Consider the following 22,112-nt stretch of genomic DNA (forward strand, 5'->3'; position numbering starts at 1 on the left):
GACCTCTTTCAGTATATTGGCTGTTGTACCCTTAACCAAAAGGTGATCTGGAAGTCATCAATGGTTAGAGAAGCAGGGTTGGATGTTTCTGTACTTGTTAGCAATGCTAGATAACTTGTGCCACGTTTAATCCTTTTTACAATTTATCTTCCAATGGGCTCCTTGGGCTCAATGTGCCAGACTCCCAGAAGCTAACACTTCCTGCCTCCACACATGGATGACCTTGGCCCACCTCAACCTTGTGACTTTCCACAAAAATTGTACATCAGCCCCAGGCAAAATATAAACAGTGTACCCCAGGGAGCTCAAAATCACCACCATCCTGAAAACACATAATCCAAAGTGGTCTGTGTTTGCTGACAGCATGAAACCCAGGGATTGTATCGATTGTACAGCAACCCATCCAGCAGCTCTTCAGATGTGCAAAGACTTTGACCAAGTGTGGGACAAATTATCTCATGCTGTATAGAAAACTGAGTTAGGATGGCAACATACACATCTAAGTCCTGCCCAGAAAAACAACGTGCCTGCTGTATGTCAGAGCGACATTCACAATCCATCCATTACAACTGGCCTTTTTACTGCTAAATGGTGAAACATGCAGAAATACAGAATCTGAGTGTCCAAAGAGAAAACTAACTTTAAAAAAAGACCAGACGGGGAAGAGTATGAAAAAGAACCCAGTTGAGTAAACAGAGCCAAGACTCTTTGAGTTTGGGAATCAACCCAAATGTATTTGACCATTGAAGGCTGCCTGAGCACTGGCTCTTGGCCATGCTTTGCCTGAAGCAGGGCTCCCTAACTGGTGCATTGTAGGGAGCAAACTGCCAGAAAAATACTGTAGTCTGAAATATATGCTGCAGACTGGTGCATTCAATGTGTTGCAATCATAGTACTAAACCTATACAAGAAAAAGAGAGTGCCTGAATTTCACATGACATAAACAAGAGATATGAGGAAACACACTTCACCATTACTTCAACAACACGGTAAGGACGCATATTAAGAAGCTTTGAAAATCAAAACAATCCCTCTGCATATACCAGATTATGATCTTGTAGACATGTTTTCTATGTGATGTTTTTTCTTTGCAAGAAGTTTCATATGATCTGTTATTTTTTTTAAATTTGTAACAGGTACTTAGTAGTAGCTTATACTTTTAAGAAATCATTGCACCATCTCATCAACAGTAATGCTATGAAGCTTTTCTTAATCACCTGTTATTCAAGATCATTTTTGATTTACTGCGATGGAAAGTTAAGAATGCACTACAACTTGAACTAATTGCATCACTGTTGCACCTAAATTAATGTTAATGTGACCTCCAAGTGTTTTTACTGCTACATTATCTAAAAACAAAGTAGCTGTATGGAGACTAAAAATATCACAGCGGACGTTCCTTTATGTTTGCCACGACTACACTCTGAATTTTAGACGCACGACAAAGGAAGGGTCCGTGTTGGACCAGGTGTGCCTCCCTCATGCCTGTGGAAGTGAAGGAGTACCAGGTGTAAAGGGACATGGACAGATGTCACCTTACATCAGCTCAGTCTTGTGGATCTCGGCAATCCTCCGCTCCAGCTTCTCTGAATGTTTGGGAAAGAACTGGAACTTGGAGCTGTAGCCCTCTGGGTGTTTCCCGGGGTCATAGTCACCAATTTCAGCTGAAACATGGCAAAGAAAGACAAAGGAAACATTAACAAGATTAGATGACGATTTTAAACTACTTGCTTACTAAAAAAAAACGTGACTCCCTGTTCAAACCTCAAAGTTGTCCTTCCTTGGCCTTAAACTGCTCGATTATGTGAATAAGTTATATTGAAAAAATGAAACATTTTAATATGCTCGTAGTAATGACAGGGGAATGAGTCATAGGTAGACTATAAAGTATCTCATTAAACTCGCATTTGCATCCTTATCATTTGTGATGTAAATAACTGTTTCAGAAATGTGTTAAGATCTGATCTTTATTTCCTGAAGCTGCAATAAAAACATTTTGCCACTTGAATCTTTGTATAGTGATGTTGTGATCAGCAGAGAGGTTACTTTGGAGCATATGATAAAACAACAAGGTTTCGTCTCAACCTTTTTTGCACAAAAAACGCCATCAAAAGCATGCTTCATTACGGTCAAGCGTTAATGAACAGGAGCTCAACACTCATGTTGCACGTGAACTGAGATACACATAAAGACTTAAAGACCAGCCCAATCATTTTTATGTGTTTATAGGATCAGGAGTGTTAATGGATCAAGAAATTCTCTGTTTTATATTGAAAGAACCCGTTGTCAGTTTTGACCCTGTTTACATGCATAAGTCATCCAGGTGGCATGTCTACACTATCTCCCAGTCTTATTTGCATCCTTGTAGCTTCCACAGCCAAACACTGGCATCATAACAACTTGTAGAGGAAATAGATGGACAGTTTGGGTATTTGTCTGCTCTCTGGGGAGCTTGTACTGAACTATTCACAACAAATTCTTATTTTCTGACAGTCAGCGCAAAAGTGTGATTATTAACCGGGTGTTTAAATCACACTTTATATGTGTACCATACATTAGAGTTTCACAATTTCTGACATGTTGTCAATGCCACAGAGTGCTTATTAAATGGACTGCACATTTATTGTGCCATTTTTTGTCGTCTGGCCACACAAAGCACTTTACCCTAAATGTCACAATTCATCCACACACTCATACGCACTTCAAGCCATTTGCAGCAATTTGGATTCAATATCTTGCCCGAGGACACACTGACATTTAGTCTTCCCTCAATTATTATCAGACAAAGAAGGTGGGTGCTTATGAAGACACCAAAATTAGATATAGCAGAAGTTTGGAAAAACACCTAAATGGCCATTTATCAGGTAAGTTCCTTCCACATTTTTTCATCCAATCATTAACCTCCCTCCTTTCTCTTTAATTAAATGATAATGCATTGCACTAATACATTGCCTTCATAGTCTTCTAACCACTCAAAGTGCTTAACAGCATCCATCCTTTCACACTCAATGATATACTAAACAAGTCTTATGCAAGGCCACTAAACAGCTGATTATTCACACATATTGCAACACAGTAGACAATGCTTTCAGAGCAATTTTGGGGCTCACTACCTTGCTCAGTGTAGACTGTCAATCTTCCGTTTGAAAGGCAAACCACTCTAATCTGATTCACAGCTACCCCAAATAACTTTAAGACTTAAATTTAAGTATTTAACACGTTAATTTCATTTCCATTCCACTTAATAATTGGGTATAATTAGAAATGAAACAATTTTTTTCTTAAGATTTTACAACCCCAGGGAGGTGCTGACCCCCAGTTTGGTAACCACTGTTATTTTACTTGTAGGAAGTAAAAGTGCCTTCAGTAAGCCAGCGTTGAGGTTGTCAGCCCATAATTTATCGTCTTTGTATAATTTATAGTTTGATTAAGCCCTTAGGATTATAAAGTGTCACGGGTACACCTGGGAACATTCAGATTCAGGTATTGTCTGGTTAAACGCTGGTTAGAAACCTGGACTCCCTATCAAGTGTTTGACAGGGAAATTGCTCCTTAATGCTTCTAGTGTAAGGATTAGCCTGTCAATCAAAACACATCATGGCTAGCTGTTAAAGATAACAGAATGTACCCAGTGTCAATGATTTTTTCCTTGTAGAAGATTTTTTATTTTAAATGAATCACAGCTTTTTTGAAAACTTAAATGAGAGTTCTGTATTATGTCATACCTTGTAATATATAGGCAGCCAGCAGAGCAGCATCTGATGTCTTACACAGGAGACGGCCGTGGTAGAGATCCCTCTTAACCTGCAGGAAGACGAGATATCTGTGGAGTGGAACACAGAGAAACTGATTCGGGTCTTTTTTAAGAGATGAAAAATACACTGTGGTTCTCATGGCAACACAAATGAGGGATGTTTACAATTACAAATAAGGTGTCAGTCATTTCCCAGGTGTGTCTGAGAGAGATTGTTGTGTATGGGCTTCAAAATGTGTTAGTTTCCCTGATGCTGAACCTGCAACAATTGTGCAACACTTTCAAGGTTTGGAAATGCATACTGGTCCCTGATTTGTTGCACAGTAATTCATGGCAAGCAAGTAAACATGCTCACAATGATGATACACCATCAGCCGGTATCATTTTCTAACATGTTAGATTAACATGTTATGACGCTAACATTTGTTAAAAGACCACATAGACAAAGTACAACTGTGGCTGATAGTAATGGAGCATTTTCTGTGATAAGTAAAAAAAATAAAAAATGAAAGCCTGTTTTGATTGGACTAATTGGGAAACTTTTCACAAGGGCTCATTCAATGAAATGACAAATGATCAGATTAATTTATATGTAGAGTTGGTCATTCCAACAAAGACTATCCTGAGATTAAATCTGAAGTGACCAGTGACATAAAAAAGTCATATACCTGGGTATTTTAATTGATGAGTCTGTTAATTTTAGACCACATGTGCTGTGCCTGGTGAAAAAGCTGAGGCTAAAGCTGGGTTTTCTTTTTAGCAACAAGTTGTGTTTTTCTTTTAATGTAAAAAAGCGTCTTGTCGCTGCAATTTTTTTACCTGTCTTAGACTATGGTGAGCTTTTGTACATGCACGCCTCTGCTCAGTGTCTCCATATGGTTGATACGATTTACCATGCAACCTTGAGGTTCATTACAAACTGTAAAGCTCTGACTCACCGTTGTGAGTTGTACTCCCAGGTTGGATGGCCCGCTCTGGCGATCCTGTAGGCTCTTACACTGGTACACTTTTAGATATAAGGCAATTCTTGGTCTGCTTCCTCACTATCTATGTGTTTTGATCATGCAGAAAAGTACTGGGCAGTATTCTTTGCGCTCTCAGGACTTCTTTATGCTCTCTGTCCCAAATGCTCAGAAACAGAAATTGGGAAAAGGGCTTTTGGTTTCTTCTGCACCCTCAGCCTGGAATATGTTGCAGAATGACTTAAAGCTCAAGGAGCTGGTGTCCTTAAATGTTTTTAAATCTAAAGCGAAAGACATGGAAGCAGATTCAATTGGATGTTGATGTTTTTAGCTTGACTGCTTGAACTGCTGACTCCCCGATTTGACTCATAGATGGCTCTATTTTAATGCTAAATGTAGTGTTTTGTAAATTGGACTGTGTCTCTCTTTGTGTCTCTGTCTATAACTTTGTGTTTTTTCTGCTGCCTGTCTTGGCCATGTCTCCCTTGAAAAAGAGGTTCTTAATCTTAATGGGACCAACCTTGTTAAATAAAGGTTGAATAAAAATAAAAATTAAATTAAATTAAAGGAAACTTGATTTAAGAAATAAAGAACCTGGAACACTAAAAGACATGAAGAAGAGGTGAAAATCAGATTGAGAGAAGCTTGAGGTTTCCTTTCGTCTTATGATTGACCACTTGCTGCCTTTGGAAGAGCACATTGAAAATGTCAGAAAAAAGACAAATTTTAAGTCCAGCTGTGGCTGATGGTGGTTGTAAGTGTTATACAGTATTTTAACACCACATGGTACATGTGTCTGTCCACTACTTTAAAATCTAAACTGCTCCACCAAACAAAAATCTGCTCAAAGATTTGAAGATAAACACTCCAGAGACTCTATGAATCTGCCTACAATAAAACATGTTTAGACTGTCTAACAGCATTGTCCGACATCAACCACGCTCTGAACAGAGAATATGATCTATTACCATCAGACAGGAGAGAAACAGGCTCCCACATTTCTGTATAAGCTACAGTACCTTTTTGCTCTACACAGTGAAATGTAAAAGGAATGGATTAAGCCTCAACTACTTACTCCACGGCCATTTCATATTTTCTCTAATCACTCCATATTTATTTACTCTAAAATTAAAGTTTAGAAAAAAAACATGACTTGAAATGTTTTCTACAGGAACAATTAGACACAGGTTGTTGCCTTACTGGAGGCTGGTCTGAAGCTAAATCCGAATAATTCTGAGCATTTGGGAGTTAAAATATGGCCGCTGATTCACACTGAGGTCCACTGGGAGCAACTCAATTTTCTGCTCTCATCCACAATATCCAGAGATAACTTGTCTGTCAATTTCCCAGCATTCATTTCAAATGCCTGTGGTTTGGCTTCTCTCCAAGCAGCAAAGCAATAAATAGTATAGCAGAACTAAAGCACTGCAATGAAGTGGCAAAGAAGAGTTTGGGCCATGTTGTCTTTTTTTTACATCACAGGATGCTCCTGTTATCAGCAAAACATATTACCTAGTTTAATTTAAAAACTGAGAATACAAATCTCTGCATAATGCTGTTACCTGTCATGTTTTTGCTGCTCTAACTTGTATTTGTGTGTCTGTGAACGCTTCCAGACAGAACAGATGGCAGAGGATAGAGGAGCTCTCCCTCCCCGGAGCTCTTCTCTATCAAGACATGCTGGATGGAGAATAAGAGATTTTACTGCGTGGCAACCAGTCGAGGGAAGTGATTTGAGGGATCTGTGCGCTCAGGAGCACTTTGGCTGTCTCCTCACTTCAGTTTGTTCAGCTGTCAAAGATCCCACACACAGCACAGTACTGGTGAGGAGCTCCATGACTCTGCAGCTCATGAAGATGGGAATAGTTAAGTCCCCCAGCACATAGACCAAATGCTCTATAAAACATGGACGTAGTGCTGTGACATCAACCATTGGTTTCTGAAGTGGAGTTTTGATGTCAACCAGTCGCCAATATTGGAAATGCTGTCTCAAACTAACCTTCAGCCAACCAAGAAACAGGCAAAGAGCAGGAGCTTAGCCGCGCAGGTCTTGAACCTCCTGAAGAACAGCTACAACGCACCCGCCCGTCAGTCAGATCAGCCCTAATCAAAACTGATGAGTTAATAGAATAGTTCACCCCTGTTCGGTGTGCATCCATAAAGATATTTAGACCAAAACCCTTTTTGTAACCAGGCTGTAAACATGTATATTTATGTCGTTAGAAAGGGCATTTCGAGGGTGTGTAAGTGACTTCGGGGGCTTCTGCAGACAGCCTCAAGTGGACAGTCCAGGAACTGCATATTTTTGCACTTGCGCTTCATTCAAGATAGGTTGCTGCTTGACATAGACTAGCCGTTAATACTGTGATGAATTAAGAGTTGTATTTTTTGTTTGTTTTTTATTACAACGTACATTTTCACTACTTGATTTGAATTTTCATTAAAATACTTAAATTACTTACAGAAAAAAAGTTTAAAACATAGTTTACATCCCAAGTGGTTCAATAAAAGTGCAGTGGTCAGCTACATCAGCATTTTTAAATGATGCTAAAGCCTTCCAAAAGATCAGTAAGGTGGAGTCAATTGTTCTGTTGAGCATAAGAAGCATATTAAAAGGCCACCTCTGGTGAATTTCTGTATTAAAATAGACAAAAATGTCTGCACATAATGTTTGATGCTACCAAGTGGTGGTTATGTACCACCAGATATAATAAATAACAAGAGCTGCAATACCAGAGTCAAATCTGGAGGATTTCTAAGAACGTTGTACTTGTCAGAGGAAAGGTTAATGAAAAGACAGTGTTTTGTTATGACGTGTTTAATTAAAAAAACAAGCTGACTGGTTCACTAAATGTGCACCGTGCAAGGCATGATTTGAAATATATGATATTTTCATCTGCTATTTTGTTTTAAACATTTCACTAATACAGACACGTGCAATCCTGACTGGGTACACAGTCACAAGCCCTTAGTTCTTAAACATTAGTTTAATTTGAGATGTCAGGGATTTGTGAAACATGAACACAGTACATGTGAATAATTTCCTTTCTCCTCTCTTGAGCCTTTAGAAGTTTATCAAACCAACACCATCACATACACCTATGACATGATGACATTATGAACAATGACACACTGATGATGCACGTGGTTAACCACCACACCTTCATAAAAGGTATACTACGTACTTATATACAACGTACATTAAACTGTTTTACAGAGCTGTGTTATCTCTCTCATAAATTGCCTCAAATGATATCACTTGAGTCAGTATCAGTTGAGTCTGATGACTGCAATTTAAAGAAAGAGATCTGGATGTATAAATTGTGAAAGACTCAAGGAATTTAGGATAGCAGAGCTTTGTAACCCACTCTTCATACGTGCTTGAGGCTAGGGCGGCTACCTGTATCTCTGATTTAACTGTGACTGTCCGCATTGCATTATGGGAGGGGTTTAAAGGTGTGGACCAGGTGTTTTTACTAGAAAGAAGTAATCTTGGAATACCATAGATATCTCTAACACTTTGTCTTGGTTTTCATCCAGTTCAGGGAGTCAAGTCCATTTGGAGTCAAACAAAGTTAAAGGTGAGCCATGCTATGGAGTAAGCTGTCACAACTTTGCTCAACACTACACCTATTTGTGTGACTGGCTTATACTATACAACCAGTTTGACTCAATTTGAAATGCAGAGCAAATCCCTCGCTCTTAAAGCGTCGACCAGCAGGAGAGAGGGGGACATTCATCTACATTTTCACCCCACCCTCCTCTCCAACAGTCTAGCTACCTTGGAATCTTACCTGGTGATTTCTTCTTTCAGGGCGGCAGGATCAGGTGGGTAAAACTTGACTCTTAAACACATGGTGAACGGAGGCTGGGCTGATGAAGAAGACAAAAATCACCGTGATCAAACTTGGACATGAGTTTTTAACCACTCAGGCATCCAGAAGGAAATACTTACATTTCATTTGTTTGGCAATAGACTTTGTAAACTCCAACCAATGCTGAAACAGAGAGAAATAAAAAGTAAGACGGGAACTTTAGACATTGAATCTTTAGCTGCTGAAGTGTCAATCTGACGTCTGATTGCTCAGCAGCTCAGCGTGATGTCTTCCGTGTTATCTATAGCTGGAAGGCACAATGGAATTACTCCCATCTCATCCCCTTGTGTTTATTTAGACCCAATCCCGCACAGTCACCGTGCAGAGTGGAGATGAGAGAGAGCTGTTTGGAAGATAATCAGGAGAGTGCTTAGCATCACAAGAGGAAACTGGCTCTAATCAGTGAGACAATTACATGCTGTCAGTGGTGGGGCACTGCACTCAAAATACAGTCACTGTTAAACGCAAAGATACTGTGTTAGCTTTAAACTATTTACTTATTCTAAACTTTTCACTTTTTTGTCTCAGTTGAGTTATGTCAAATACAAAATGTAGAAAGAATCTGCTAAATGAAAAACATTGGTATGTATTTTTGAAAAGCTTTTGAAGATGAAGTGAATGCTGAACAAATACTTGGTTTAATCACTGAAATTCATCAAGGACTAGTTTCTGTGATTGATATTGATATCAAGCAGTTGGCCTTTTGTCATCCTGTATAAGCGACATGCAAGCTTACCTGTCCTGAATATTTATGAAGCAGGAAGAGTCATTAGACCTGGCATTTACACCTTCAAACATTTTATAAAGCAATCATAACCACTTGTGAGACTCTAAAAATAGTGTGTAGATATACAAAAAAGAGTGGGACACAGTAGAAGAGCTATGTTCTCTTTGAAAATGGCCACAGATGGCTTCACTTCCTTGCACCAGCTTCACAGGGTGTCCTTGGACATTTCAGATTCACATTTGCATACATACATACAAGATTGCTAACATCTTCAAAATAGAATCTGGCCAGTTAAACAAGACACCATTTTTTCTCACTTTGAACGTTACAAAATTAGTCTAAAAGAAGGTTAAAAGACAGATTTGATAGGTATGGGTGCAGAGTTATCGGCTGATTCAAAGAAGCAAAGCATCGAGTTTGTGACATCAAGTTTAAATACAAGGTGACAAATAACACATCTCTAGTAACATATGATAGAAAGACAAAATAAGGGTATTAAAAGTGGAATAACTATGAAGGCTGATTATCTAATTCAAATGTCTCAAGATGAAACTCCCTGTTGAATTAGAAAGCACAGGTACTGTTAATATAATCCAGAGCTGAAGGTCAGTGTAGAGTAGGTTGTCTCTGAACTGGAAGGCAAGGGAGTCGATCAGCAGCTCCTGCAGCCAATGTCCGATGTGTCCTTGGAAAAGACACTTTACCCCAAGATGCTACCGCTGCTTCATCGGCAGCGTATGAATGTGTCTGAATGGGATTAGTTTATACTGATAGACACTTTACATAGCAACCTCTGCCATCAGTGTGTGAATGGGTAGGTGTGTGTGGCGTAAAAAGCGCTTTAAGTAGTCAGAAGACTAGAAAATTGCTATACAAGCTGAAGTACCATGACCTTATGGTGAATCATTTCAGATAGTTTAGATGAAAAAACATCACAGGCACAAATGTGAAGAGGAAAAAATCTAAACAATATGAAATCAAGAAGAAAGAAAAGAGAAAAGAGAAAAGAGAAAAGAGAAAAGAGAAAATGAGATAAAGACAGGAATAAAGAAGTCAGAAAACCCCCAAAAGCCATTGAATTCAATCAAATTAAATCTGACTGCAATTTCATTGGGTCTATTATTAAAGCTTCAGACTCACCCTCTGCTTGTCCGGGTCGACATATCTGATGCCAAAGTAATCTTTCTCCAGCAGGTTGAGATGATGGCAGATCAGGTCAAACAGGTACTGTCCCTTTGCATCCCGCTGAAAGATATATATTATGCCAACATGAATACAGAGTTCTTACAATTGAAAGACCTTTTATAAAAAAGAAAGAGCAATTCATTCAGCAGGACTACACAGCCCCAGTCTTCTTCATCACAGTAGTTGCAGAGATTACAGATTGAATTACCAAATCGCCCTCAGATGAGAGTTTCATATGACATGCAAACATTTACATTAAGAGTCAAATTGTCCAGAGAAACAAGCTACATCTCAGATTTTCAAATGAAGAAGGCTTTTTAAATACATGTTGCGGATCACAGTGGCTTTTTATTTTAAAAATCTCACTAGGAAGTCCATTTTCAAAAAACCTCTAAAAAGTATAAAAGGCCGCCACACAGTTTAATATTTCACTATCCTCAAGGGGAAAATATAAGGTCTATCAAATATGTATATGGAGACATCAGCAGCCACCTGTGAAAGCTCTGAGACAGTCCTGCTCCAGAAAAAGACCTGGAAAAGCACTGAAGCAAGGTGTAGGAGACAGATAATGAGAGGAAGCTGTTGCCATGCAGTGCAGTATGAAAAATCTGACTCATGCAAAGACATGAGTGCTTGTTTTTTTTTTTATAATTAATGAACCTAGAAATACATCTTTTACTTGTTTTGTTAGGTAGTTTTAATAGCTTGAACAAACAAAGACAAGTTTTTCAGCTAACCAAATGGACTGTAAAGTCATGATCAGGTGTGACAGTAAGCAGGGGAGGAAACAGTGCTGCTATCCCTTGCTGTGAAAGGTAAACTCAGAGTAAGCAGCCTCAAAAGACTCACTAAAAAACTGCTTTAATGAATTCTTTATTTAGATTTCACCACAACAAGAAGGCGCATGGCAATACGGCTGCCACTGAGTGCATAAAAAAAAGAATGAGCAGGTTATTAAAGCTGGATTCATAGGCATCAAGCTGTACAACTAAACATCTGGTGGCAGAAGAATGTAATAGCCTTCTCCAAATAACACTGAACTACATTTCAGATAAATTTCACTGTTTTGGAAAATATACGATTTCACTTGAAGATGAGACTAGAAGATCAATCCTCACATTTTTGCCTGTAAAGAAAATACTCAAATAGCACAAAGTCCAGGAGGGTTAGCTAAGCACAAAACAACAAGGCAAGGCTACAAATAGTTGGAGGTCATGTTCAGATTCAGCCACCTTTGGAACTCTTAATTTAAGTCAGAATTTGATATCTTTGATAACCATAACTTGTGTTTTTCAGCTAGTATAGTGAGTGCATGCAGACACAGTGTGTGTTTAGTGTGTGTATACTCTTCATCTCTATGACACTTTGTCTTCCTTCAGTGGTAAAGGACACTACAAAATATCCCATAGTGCCCTTTAGAAGAGACACTGCATTTACATTTACCAATGAGACAAAACTGCATAGTCAGAGAGGCCAAAGGCAGATATATGAGAACAGATAGGGGTCCATAGCAGAGAAAGATTAATGCCGATACAGAGAATTAGAAGAAGAGAAAGGAGAAAATGAATGGCCAGCTGACATGGATCAAACTGTCCAATCACAGCGTGCTACAGCATCGCAATTATTAAAACACGGTTTGTATTTATCCGCCATCTTTAAAGCTCACCCACTCCTTCAGATTTTTTTTTTTACAATTGCTTCTGTTTACAAATCCTCAAGTAGCCTACCAGTGACAGGTTAAGACAAACTGTGTGGTTATTCAGGCACTAAAAGTGCTTGAGTAGATAAATATCATTGTTTAGGCCTGCATAAGTATGGAGGTAGTCAGCGTTACGTCACCATTTAGTTAGTCAACTTCCTTTATGCGAGTCCGATAATTAGACCATCACTATCTTGTTTTTTTTTTGGAGCCTGTAGTAGCCATATTTGGACAACAGGGTAGGACTAGAGAGAAGCAAGAAGCTGGAAAATGTCAAGTTATCAAAGCCAAACAGGCTGTACATGAGGCTTATTGATTAGCTGGTAAATAATCATGTTTCCCTCCAGATGAAAGACTTGTGCATTGCTTATTTTATTCACTACAGCTTCCTTTCTTAGCTGTGTCAGCGGACTTCTTTTGCTCCTCCTTTAGCTTTTCTCCTGTTAATATAGCCACAGACACTAGATGCAAGCAAAGACAACAACATGCCATGTTTTTTTGGAGGATGGCCTGGTTTGTTAGTTGTAAGCTATAGGTAGCAGCAGAAGAAACGTCTGTGGTGACGTGTTCAGCTCAGCTTCTGACCTTACACAGAACTTACCACTGACTCACACATTCATGAACCAGAGAGCCTACATCATTTCCCAGGATGCATTTCACTCTTCAGCTTAAATAGGTACATTTTAGTCCTGCATTTTTTTCCCCAAATGTCATCTATCTATCTATCTATCTATCTATTGATTTGTTTAATGTGCCGCCTGGATTTTTTTGTTTTTTTGCAGTTTGGATTCTTGTTGACAAACTCACATTTTATGTATTCGCTTGTACTTCACTGAAGCTTCAGTATATCACTAATAACATATTTAAATCCAGGATGTAAGTAAAGTTAAAATCTTTAAAATATAAAAGAAACATTGTCAGTAAAACTGGAGATAACAATAATCCTGCCATAAGATTAGAGGTTTTCGCATAATTACATTATGTAAACCAGATTTACATCATTAATACAATATGCATAAAATAATGCAAGTGATGCAATTCTTTAATTAAAGAAAAAAGTTTTAAGAAAATAACAACCCACTTCAAAGCACCACCTATTATGTCCACTTGTGTCAAGATGTGCTCTCCCTCAACCTTTCCCATGATGCATCAGGCTGACCCTTCGTCTCCTCTGTCAGTGTGTCTGTATGTCACCGCCACGACATTCACCCTGACTCACAGAGACAAGCCTGCTGAGTAGCCCTGCAGCAAAAATAGAACCACACACGTTTATGTGCCGTCTCACACACGCACACACACAGAGCCTCCATCCTTCTTCCTCTATAATAAATGTCTTTGGTACACCTGTGAAACCTCCAGATCCACAACATTTTCAGAGCCTGTACCTCCCACTCCCTCCATCTGCTGTGCACTGTAGTGTTCACTTCTGCAGTGGCCAAAAAAGCCTCCCAAATTAATCATGTTGTTACTGCCTGTTTCCTTCTTTGTGTGCACTAGTGTGTGTGTGTGTGTGTGTTTATGCCATACTTAAATGTGTGTGAGAAGTTACTGATGATCCATGTCCAAGTAAGCAGTTATGAAACAACAACAAACAGGGTGGGCCATTTATCTCAGTCCAACACTTGTGCACACAAACGAGTGGGAAAGAAATGTATTAGTAGGATCATTCATGATTCTGAAAGTCTTGGGGGGGGGGGAACTCACAAGCTAGATTGCTTTTTATAGCATCAAGACAATGTTAGCACACACTTCACAATGGATCTATCAGCTGTTACAACAGGTTTGAAGTTGTACAACTTAATAAAGAGCTTCTAATCTGGAGTCTTATATTCAGTACTACAATGAGCGCAGGTAATCCTTTTGTTCCTGTTTGTTTACCTGACTCTGCACTCTGAAGCAATTTGTAAAGATGAGATCGAAGAGCACTCGAGCTCTGTGCCACGCTGGTTTTCTCGCTTTACTAAATAGCAGGAGAATAAAGCAGCAGAGTCTTTCTTTCTTATAAAAGCTGACCAAACACTTGTAATGTAAATGTGGTGTTGTGTTGCATACTGATGAGACACACTGAACTTCAAGGAGCTGACCTGAGCTCCACTGGGACACAAAGGCGAGCCCTGAGGCAGAAACATTATCGATCTGAAGTTAAGTGTTCTTCAACATCCTTATGAGAAATAAACCCAGAGCAGAGAAACAGTACACTAAGGAGGAAATACTACGTGGGGCCAGTTAAAGCCCTGTTTTATTGTTTTGGATAAACTAACAATCCTTTATGTGCTTTGTGTCCATGTGATTTCTGTGTAGTATTTGCTCCGTTACAGTGTTCTCTATCTTTAGGTTTTATTGCAGCGGAGGAAATAATTACATCCATGCTATATGGGGATTAAAACCCTTTTATTGCCAAAACGTCAGGGAATAAGAAAATACAATAACGTGGTAGTGAGATAAACGACTTTACAGTTTGGAACTTTTTCAATAAGCTCTGCAGTGGGATAGATTTTTCTTGTTTTATAGTAAACATAAGGTCCGAACACCGTATGTTAGGATGCTCTATAATCCAATTCTTGTTGGAAGTCTGCCATTTTGTAAACTGTAAATGTCTTGTGGATTTAAATATACGCTACATTTAACAGTACTTTCATTGACATTTGAGTTGAGAAACTGTTACATTTCTTGCTTGTAGGACATTTAGCATCAAGAGGAAAGTTTTGCATGAAGCTGAGCACTGCAAAATGGTTTTAGTGATTGGGCTTTAAAAATAGATGAGTTGAGTTTTAATCAGTTGAGTTTTAATCAGTAAGTAAACAAAGCGTGACTTAAACTTTGCAGACTGTCATCTCATTCGCATCACTGTGCAAAGAAACTAACTTTTAATGAGCTTAATGTCAGCATGTCTTTCTATGGGTTTTTTAGGATTAGTCTGCACTGACATACAAAAGATTACAGACTTTAAGAAAAAAGAAGAAAAAGTAGCTGCAAAGAGATGTCTATCTGATTATTTCTTGAATTCAATGTACAAACATGCCTGTTTTAACACTTAATCTCCTGTAGACATTAAATGACCTTGATTAACCACAAGACTGCGAAAAAATGTTTTTCCATTATAGTCAAGCTGAGGATCCTCATGTAAGATAAGTTTGGATATACGTGTCAAATTAGCATCGCAACATGTGTATGAACAACTGACTGACTGACATCATACCGTCTGACTCACTGACGGACTGACACCATACCTACTGAATCACTCACTGATACACAGCCATGGTCAAAAATGTATTCAAACGTATGTTGTTCCTGCAGACACAAAGTACATTCAGGAGCTTTGTTGTATTTATAAAAGTTTGTTTTTGAACTTATTCCAAACAGATCAGAGAAATTAAAAGTGCATACCAAACAAAAGCTTTGGTCTCAGGAGGTGAAGTCACATCACTCTTATCATCATATAAAGGATCATCTTTTGGTATTGTGGTCAAATATGACGTAAATATCGAACAAAGGCAGTGCTTGATGTTGGATGGAGGTTTAAGTGGAGTGTATGCTGGTACCTTGATTAAAATAAAGGAGCTGAGGCCATGATTATGCTGTCAGTCTCCATCCAGATCATGGGGAAATCACTGAGGTCTACTTGATTTCAGCGCTGTCTGATCAGGACAAATGGCTGGCCTGGAGGCCTGTGTGGTGAACATGTGCGTATGAGATATGGCTGGCTGGAACAGGTTTATAGAAGTACAGCAGATGACACAGGTAAATAAAACTGAGATTTAGACTAAGTCTTCAAACTACGTTGCATGGCCAAATGAACATGAATACTAAATTAAAAATGAGAAACTTGAGAAAAAAGTTAATGACTAAAATAAAACAAATGTGGACAGAAGCAGCTAAAACGATGAGGAGCTTTTGAATCAGAAATGAGCTCGGAGTAACACTGCTGCTTTTTTTAGACTGGGATGGGTCTTTTGGGCTAATTGAGGCTACATGAAAGCATTACTGTGATGGTATTCTTGGTTATTCAAACAAGATAGAGACAAAGATAAATAGTTCATCTCTACACTTGGGAGGTATCCGGTTTGTTCTGTGAATGTCTCAGAATCTAACGAGGGAGTGGAAATAAATGATGCAGGAGAAGGACGTGTGCGGGACAAACTTTGACCCAGTTAAAAAGAAGAGAATGGATGATTGTATCAACAGATTTTTACTTGTTACGTCAAATTTCCGAAAGTCGGACAGCAGAAGACAATCAGGGTCAAGTTCAAAAAAAGGATTACACTGTATTTGTGTTTAGTAAACTGCAATGAGAGAAAAAGAAACCATCTCATACTCAAAGCACATGCAAAGGGTTAAATGCACCCCTAACTGCAGAACCAACAGCATCTCAGTGCTTTGCTGTCATTTGCATGTATCTACAGTAAAACAGCCATTTAGTGTACATTCTGTGTAATATTGACCCCTTTCTATGCAAATGACCCTAATTGTAAAAAAGGACCATTTCACAAATACCTATAAGCACACTCATCGTTTTTACAATATCCTGTCCTTTAGTTTCTAGAGGATTTTAAGAGGAAGACCCCTGAAGTCCTCCTGATCTGGTGGTAACACATTCACCTCACAGCATGAGACCGTCCCTGTCGGACGGGAGGGGGGTGCATTTATATCTATGCTATGTGTAGTTGGACAGAATCAAAATATCAAAAAAAAAAGAGCAGAGAAAAACAAACTGGCGAACAGAAAATGTAATGCAGCTGTTTTATTACATGCACAGAGATCGTAGCTGTTGTGCACATACAGTCTATGTTCGTGCACCGATAGCAAGGAATAAACATGACCAGCCCCTCCCGCTCGTTCGAGGTGAATTGTCCTCATTATATCCGGCTAAGTTCTCACATGAACTCACTCTGACTTTCTGCAGAAATAATACTTACTTTATAAAGTCTGAGTGAAATGTGTGTGTCTGTGCTCACACATACAGCTTATCTTGAATACTTAGGGAGTGTAAAGCACTATTGGGGTGAAAATTGGCATCTTTTAGTCAGTCAGTTTGTGGTAACTGCAGCACAATAATGAGGTTAAATGGGAAGATAAAGGATGTCACGCCTCGACTTTATTTTAATGACATCAGTTCCTGTTTTATTTCCCTAAGACATAAAACATAGTCTGTAAATAACGTTTTGACCTAATTTTAGAAATCAATGGTTAAATCTGTATGAGGCTCAGGGGGGAATATAAGCTCCACTTATTGAAACAAATGTGCCCCTTTGTGCCAGCCACTAACAGCTCCTCTACACAAACATACAAACAGATGCAAATTAAAACTTCATTGGCATGTTTGCACAGGAATATCATTGGCCCAATGTGCTTTGTGAGTCTGGAGCTTTTGAATCAGACATATCGTGGTGGCGACAGAGGTGCAATTCAGCTATTGAAAATGTATTATGTGGTTCAGCCCCATATTTCTAGATTTTTAGTAAATTCATTTGAGTCTAATAAATAAATATAATCCAATAACTCTTTGTTGTTATGGAAGTAGTTTAACAGTGATTGTTAAACTGAAGTATCTATAATAGTGAACGCAGTAACACTGACAGTTCATTTGTGTGTGTACGTGCATGTGTTTCGGTTTCTTATGAAGAAATTGTAATATGTTAGTGACAAGGTTAGTTACAGAATAGGGATGTGTGGAGCAGGCAGCCATGATATTAGCCACAGTGACTCATGGGTAATAAGATTACTGCAGGCCCGTCAGCTGGAGGGGAATGTATTAAACACGCCGAGGCCTGAAAGTGCTTTATGGAGGCACGTGCAGTGTTTCATCACAGCTGTAATAAAAGTGATAAACGCAGAGATGGAAATAACCCTGACGGGGGCCAAATGATCTTTGAGGTCCTTAGTGGAGCCTCACCAGCAACTCACCACTCTCTCTGCTTGGACAAGCCTCGCGTCAGATTAATTATTGAAAGGGGTTCCATATCAGCCTGGGAAACACCACATCAATAAATGATGCTGTCATTTTAAGCTAGAGGATAGAAATTGCAACAACTGAGCAAACAGTCCTGACAGGCTACTGCTTCTGGGGTAACATTAGTGCCTGACATTGTTTGCTTTGGTGTTATTTACACACTGCTCTGAGTTCCAGGCCAGCAGGTGATTAAGACAAAGAATAGTTTATTCTGATTTTCAGGGCTCGACGGCGGTGTTGACAGTTATCTAAGTGCCCCACTTCATAATCTTAAGGCTGATTTTTGTTCTCTGAAGTTTCTGCCGCCAAGGCTATGAGAGGCAAAGCCTGTAAATAGCTTATTCTAATCCTATGATATGGTAATGTTTACTATCCATACTCCACGAGAGCTTACACAGAAGGGGAAGACATAATGGATGCTGTCAGTTGGCAACTAGAAGGTTTCAAAAGATTCACATTTCCCTCATAATCTGATGGCAGTAAATTAAAATGCAGATGAGTCTAGTACTTATCCAATGTGTTACGAGCATATTTTGACTTCAACTCAAAGTAATAAACAGAAGGTATAACCTACAGCTTCATGATGTGATAGTGGTACCATACATTTTTTTATAATCCTTGTAATTTATACCATGGGCTTAAAAAGATTTCACTTGATCACTCCATCAACCAACACATCAAACACACCACCAAAACAGCCTTTTTCCATCTGAGAAACATTGCCCGCCTCCGCCCATCCCTCTCCTTTTCAGCTGCTGAGACCCTCACCCACACATTTGTCACTTACAGACTAGACTACTGCAACAGTCTAATCTACGGTTCATCATCCAAAACACTAAAGTAACTACCAGAACTCCACTACCCATCCTCTCACACTATCCCGCACCAGTGACCACATCACCCCTGTCCTTCATAACCTCCACTGGCTCCCCATCCCATCCCCCAACATATCCACATCAAACTCCTCATCATCACCTATAAAGCCCTCCATAACCTGGCTCCCCCTACCTGTCCAAGCCTGAGTTGTAGAATTTTTTTAAGCAGCTTGGTCAAATGCAGCATGGACAAAGCCATAATGCAATGTGTGATACCAGTTCAGTTCAGCTCACACACCAGTACAAGATGCTGACTGGGGCAAAAAACTATGAATAAAACCCTACTCACTGTTAATCCTTTGGGGATAACTCATAGCGCTGCTTATAGATTAGACTCACTTCCCAGCAAATTATTCCAAACCTGCACAGCTTTAACTTTACACTTAGCTTCATTTCACTGAAATATTTGTGCTGCACTACACAGTAGCACTTATATAAATTGCTTCGGCTATATAACCGACACACAGATTTAACTTCAGTAGCTCAGGCAAAAAACACTGTATATGAAAAGAATCGGTCAAAAAGTCGGTTTTATGTGCCTGGGCTTCCACTGTATAATTGCTTTGGTATTTTAATTTACTTTCAAATGAGACATTTTGTCTTTTCTCAGACGTATTTTGGCTACATATTGGAATAGAACTTATTAGAGCCGAGTATTTTTGCACTTACATTTGATGACAGATTCCAGTTCAGACAAATAAAGCTGTGTCATAAGATTGAAGAAAAAGGTGATGCAAAATGCACTTTACCATGGCTTTCGAACACTGATATGTGTCCTACAGTCTGTGTACAAAGCTGCTTTCCCTCAGAAATGTTCTTGACTAGGGCATGGTTTTGAAGATATAAATAATAACAATGAATAACTGCAGCACAATAATTTATGGAGGTATTTGGGTTGCAATGAATAACACAACTAAGTTCTAATAACCAATGGTATCACTTTGTGCCATGGATATTATTGTGGCTACTTCTGATCATGATATGAGTCTTCCTTCTGCAGAAGAAATACTCCAAACAAACCTGCGTTAATTTACGTTAATCAGATTTGACATTACTTATCCACGTATTCAGAGAAAAAAAGCTCTGTTGTATCATTTTTATGTCCAAACATATGCCACTAAACATCCCCCTTATTGCAAGCTTATTTGACAGCTCTCCACTTATAAGTCGTTCACTGTGAGAAGGCATGCCATCCTATTGCCCCAGGACTCAGCCGTGCTGGGAAAATGTTCAAAATCGGGTTTCAGTTGTGTAAATCCTGTCTGGTTTAGAGACTGAGGATCAGGCTCCCAGGGGATCCATTACAGAGATGCCACAGTGGAAAAGTGGTCCCCTTAGAGTAGGATACCCGTAAAATATATATTATGGGGGAGACCGTATACTGTGAGTGCTCGTCACTGCTTTAACATACTGGTGAGAAAGAAAGTAGAGAAGAGGGGCAATGGACAAGAAGGGGGCATTGAAATGCTATATTGAAAAGGAAAATGATTGTGGAAAGGACACAGGAAAGGTGAAAACAAAATAAAGTAAAAGGGTACAACAGCACAAAGAAAGACAGCAGTCACAAAGTGCCTTGCTGCCCTAGTTTTGGAGTCTCTCAGGCTTTCCTTCAGGAGACGGGTAGTGATGTGTACGACATAAAAAGAAGCCAAATCTCTGAGCACCTGTTCTCTCTGTCCATCCTTTAACCCACAGACCTGAGAGACAGGGCGGTACATTTACAACAAACTAGCTAAAACCTTACAGCTTTATAGGTAGGACTTGTTATTTTCTTTAAACTATAGCCATTATTCTTCTTTTTCAATCTTCATTATTGGTTGATTTTTGGAAATATAAAAAATTGGGCTTTTAGCAATAAAGTGAGTATTGACTTTTACCCCAGACATCTTGTGTTTGACATTATTTTATTATTGTGTTTGACAGAATTGATTTTGAAGTCTCATGTATATTCTAAAATGTATGGATTTGTGTAAGCTATATTTTTAATACCCTCTTCTAAATGTGATAGTTTGTGTGGACCACAGTGCTTAATTGTGTTTTTAATGTACATTTTTATATTCCTGTTAATGTTTTTAATGTGGACACCATGAAGAATAGCTGAGCTCTAGGGTACAGCTAATGGGGATCCTAACAAATAAACTAATAAAACATCTGCCAGCTTCAAGTGGCAGAGAAATCCTCTGTGCAGCATCAACATTAGCAAAGTGATTGAGTTGAGTTTACTGCCCCCCTGTACACTGTGACCTGGAACTGCTCACTTATGCAGTTATGTATAAGTGGATGATTCACGTGTCCTCAGATGTCCTGTATGGACTTATCTGTTGCCGTCTCTGGACTCATAGTTCACATCAATACTGTTTGGCTAACACACTGACTGTATTGGCATTACTTCATAACTGCTAACAGAACATCAAAATTGACATCATGCCAATAAAGATCTGGAGCTCAGAATCAACGTCCATATCAAAAAGTGCCCTCTGTGTTTACAGTTCATCTTGAGTAGGCAAGTACAAACAAGAGATCAGTGTGAGAAGAGGTTTCTATCTGCTACAGTCATTTAATGGCAACTGATTGAAGAATTCAGACTCAGGGAATGTTTCAAGGTCGAGTGGGTATGCAGGTAAATACTTTCTTTTTGTATAGAGAGGCCAAAGCTCCTACACAGGCTCTGTAGTAATGTGTTTGTCATTGTAAATTCACAGCCACACTTTTTTAATCACCTTAAAAAGGTAAGACACGGTTGTGTGTGTATCCCCTTTTAAGAACGTGGCAATTCAATTACTCTACAAAACAAAACACACGCCTTGATTTATAACAGAGAGAAAAAAGATTCCAAGGAGTGAAAAATAAAGGATAACATCAAGTGTTCATTGATTACATTAATTTAACCATGAGAGCAAACGTTTGCACCTATACAGTGACGAATATGAATAAATAGTTTCAAGTTTTACTTAATAAAAATGGCAAAATAATTCTGTGCTCACACAATTTGTTGCTTCATGGAGCAGCACTAGTATCTGAAGGACATTTCTACACATAAGAAGAAATGATAAAAGTTTGAGATCTGGATGAATTGCTTTGTTTC

The 22,112-nt window shown here is 38.9% G+C and overlaps 1 protein-coding gene across 1 annotated transcript in view; it reads right to left on the bottom strand.

The window, feature by feature from the left end:
- LOC110001917 (FERM domain-containing protein 5) overlaps positions 1 to 22,112 on the bottom strand; it is a 71,712-nt gene that overhangs the window by 10,354 nt on the left and 39,246 nt on the right. Inside the window, exons 2-6 of the mRNA XM_020657519.3 lie at positions 10,459 to 10,563; positions 8,672 to 8,714; positions 8,511 to 8,589; positions 3,726 to 3,823; positions 1,541 to 1,664 (exon numbers count right to left, since the gene is read on the bottom strand). Of these exons, the coding sequence (XP_020513175.1) occupies positions 1,541 to 1,664; positions 3,726 to 3,823; positions 8,511 to 8,589; positions 8,672 to 8,714; positions 10,459 to 10,563 (449 nt within the window). The remainder of the gene's footprint in view (positions 1 to 1,540; positions 1,665 to 3,725; positions 3,824 to 8,510; positions 8,590 to 8,671; positions 8,715 to 10,458; positions 10,564 to 22,112) is intronic.

Source organism: Labrus bergylta, chromosome 3 (assembly GCF_963930695.1).
Source record: "Labrus bergylta chromosome 3, fLabBer1.1, whole genome shotgun sequence".
Lineage (NCBI taxonomy): Eukaryota > Metazoa > Chordata > Actinopteri > Labriformes > Labridae > Labrus > Labrus bergylta.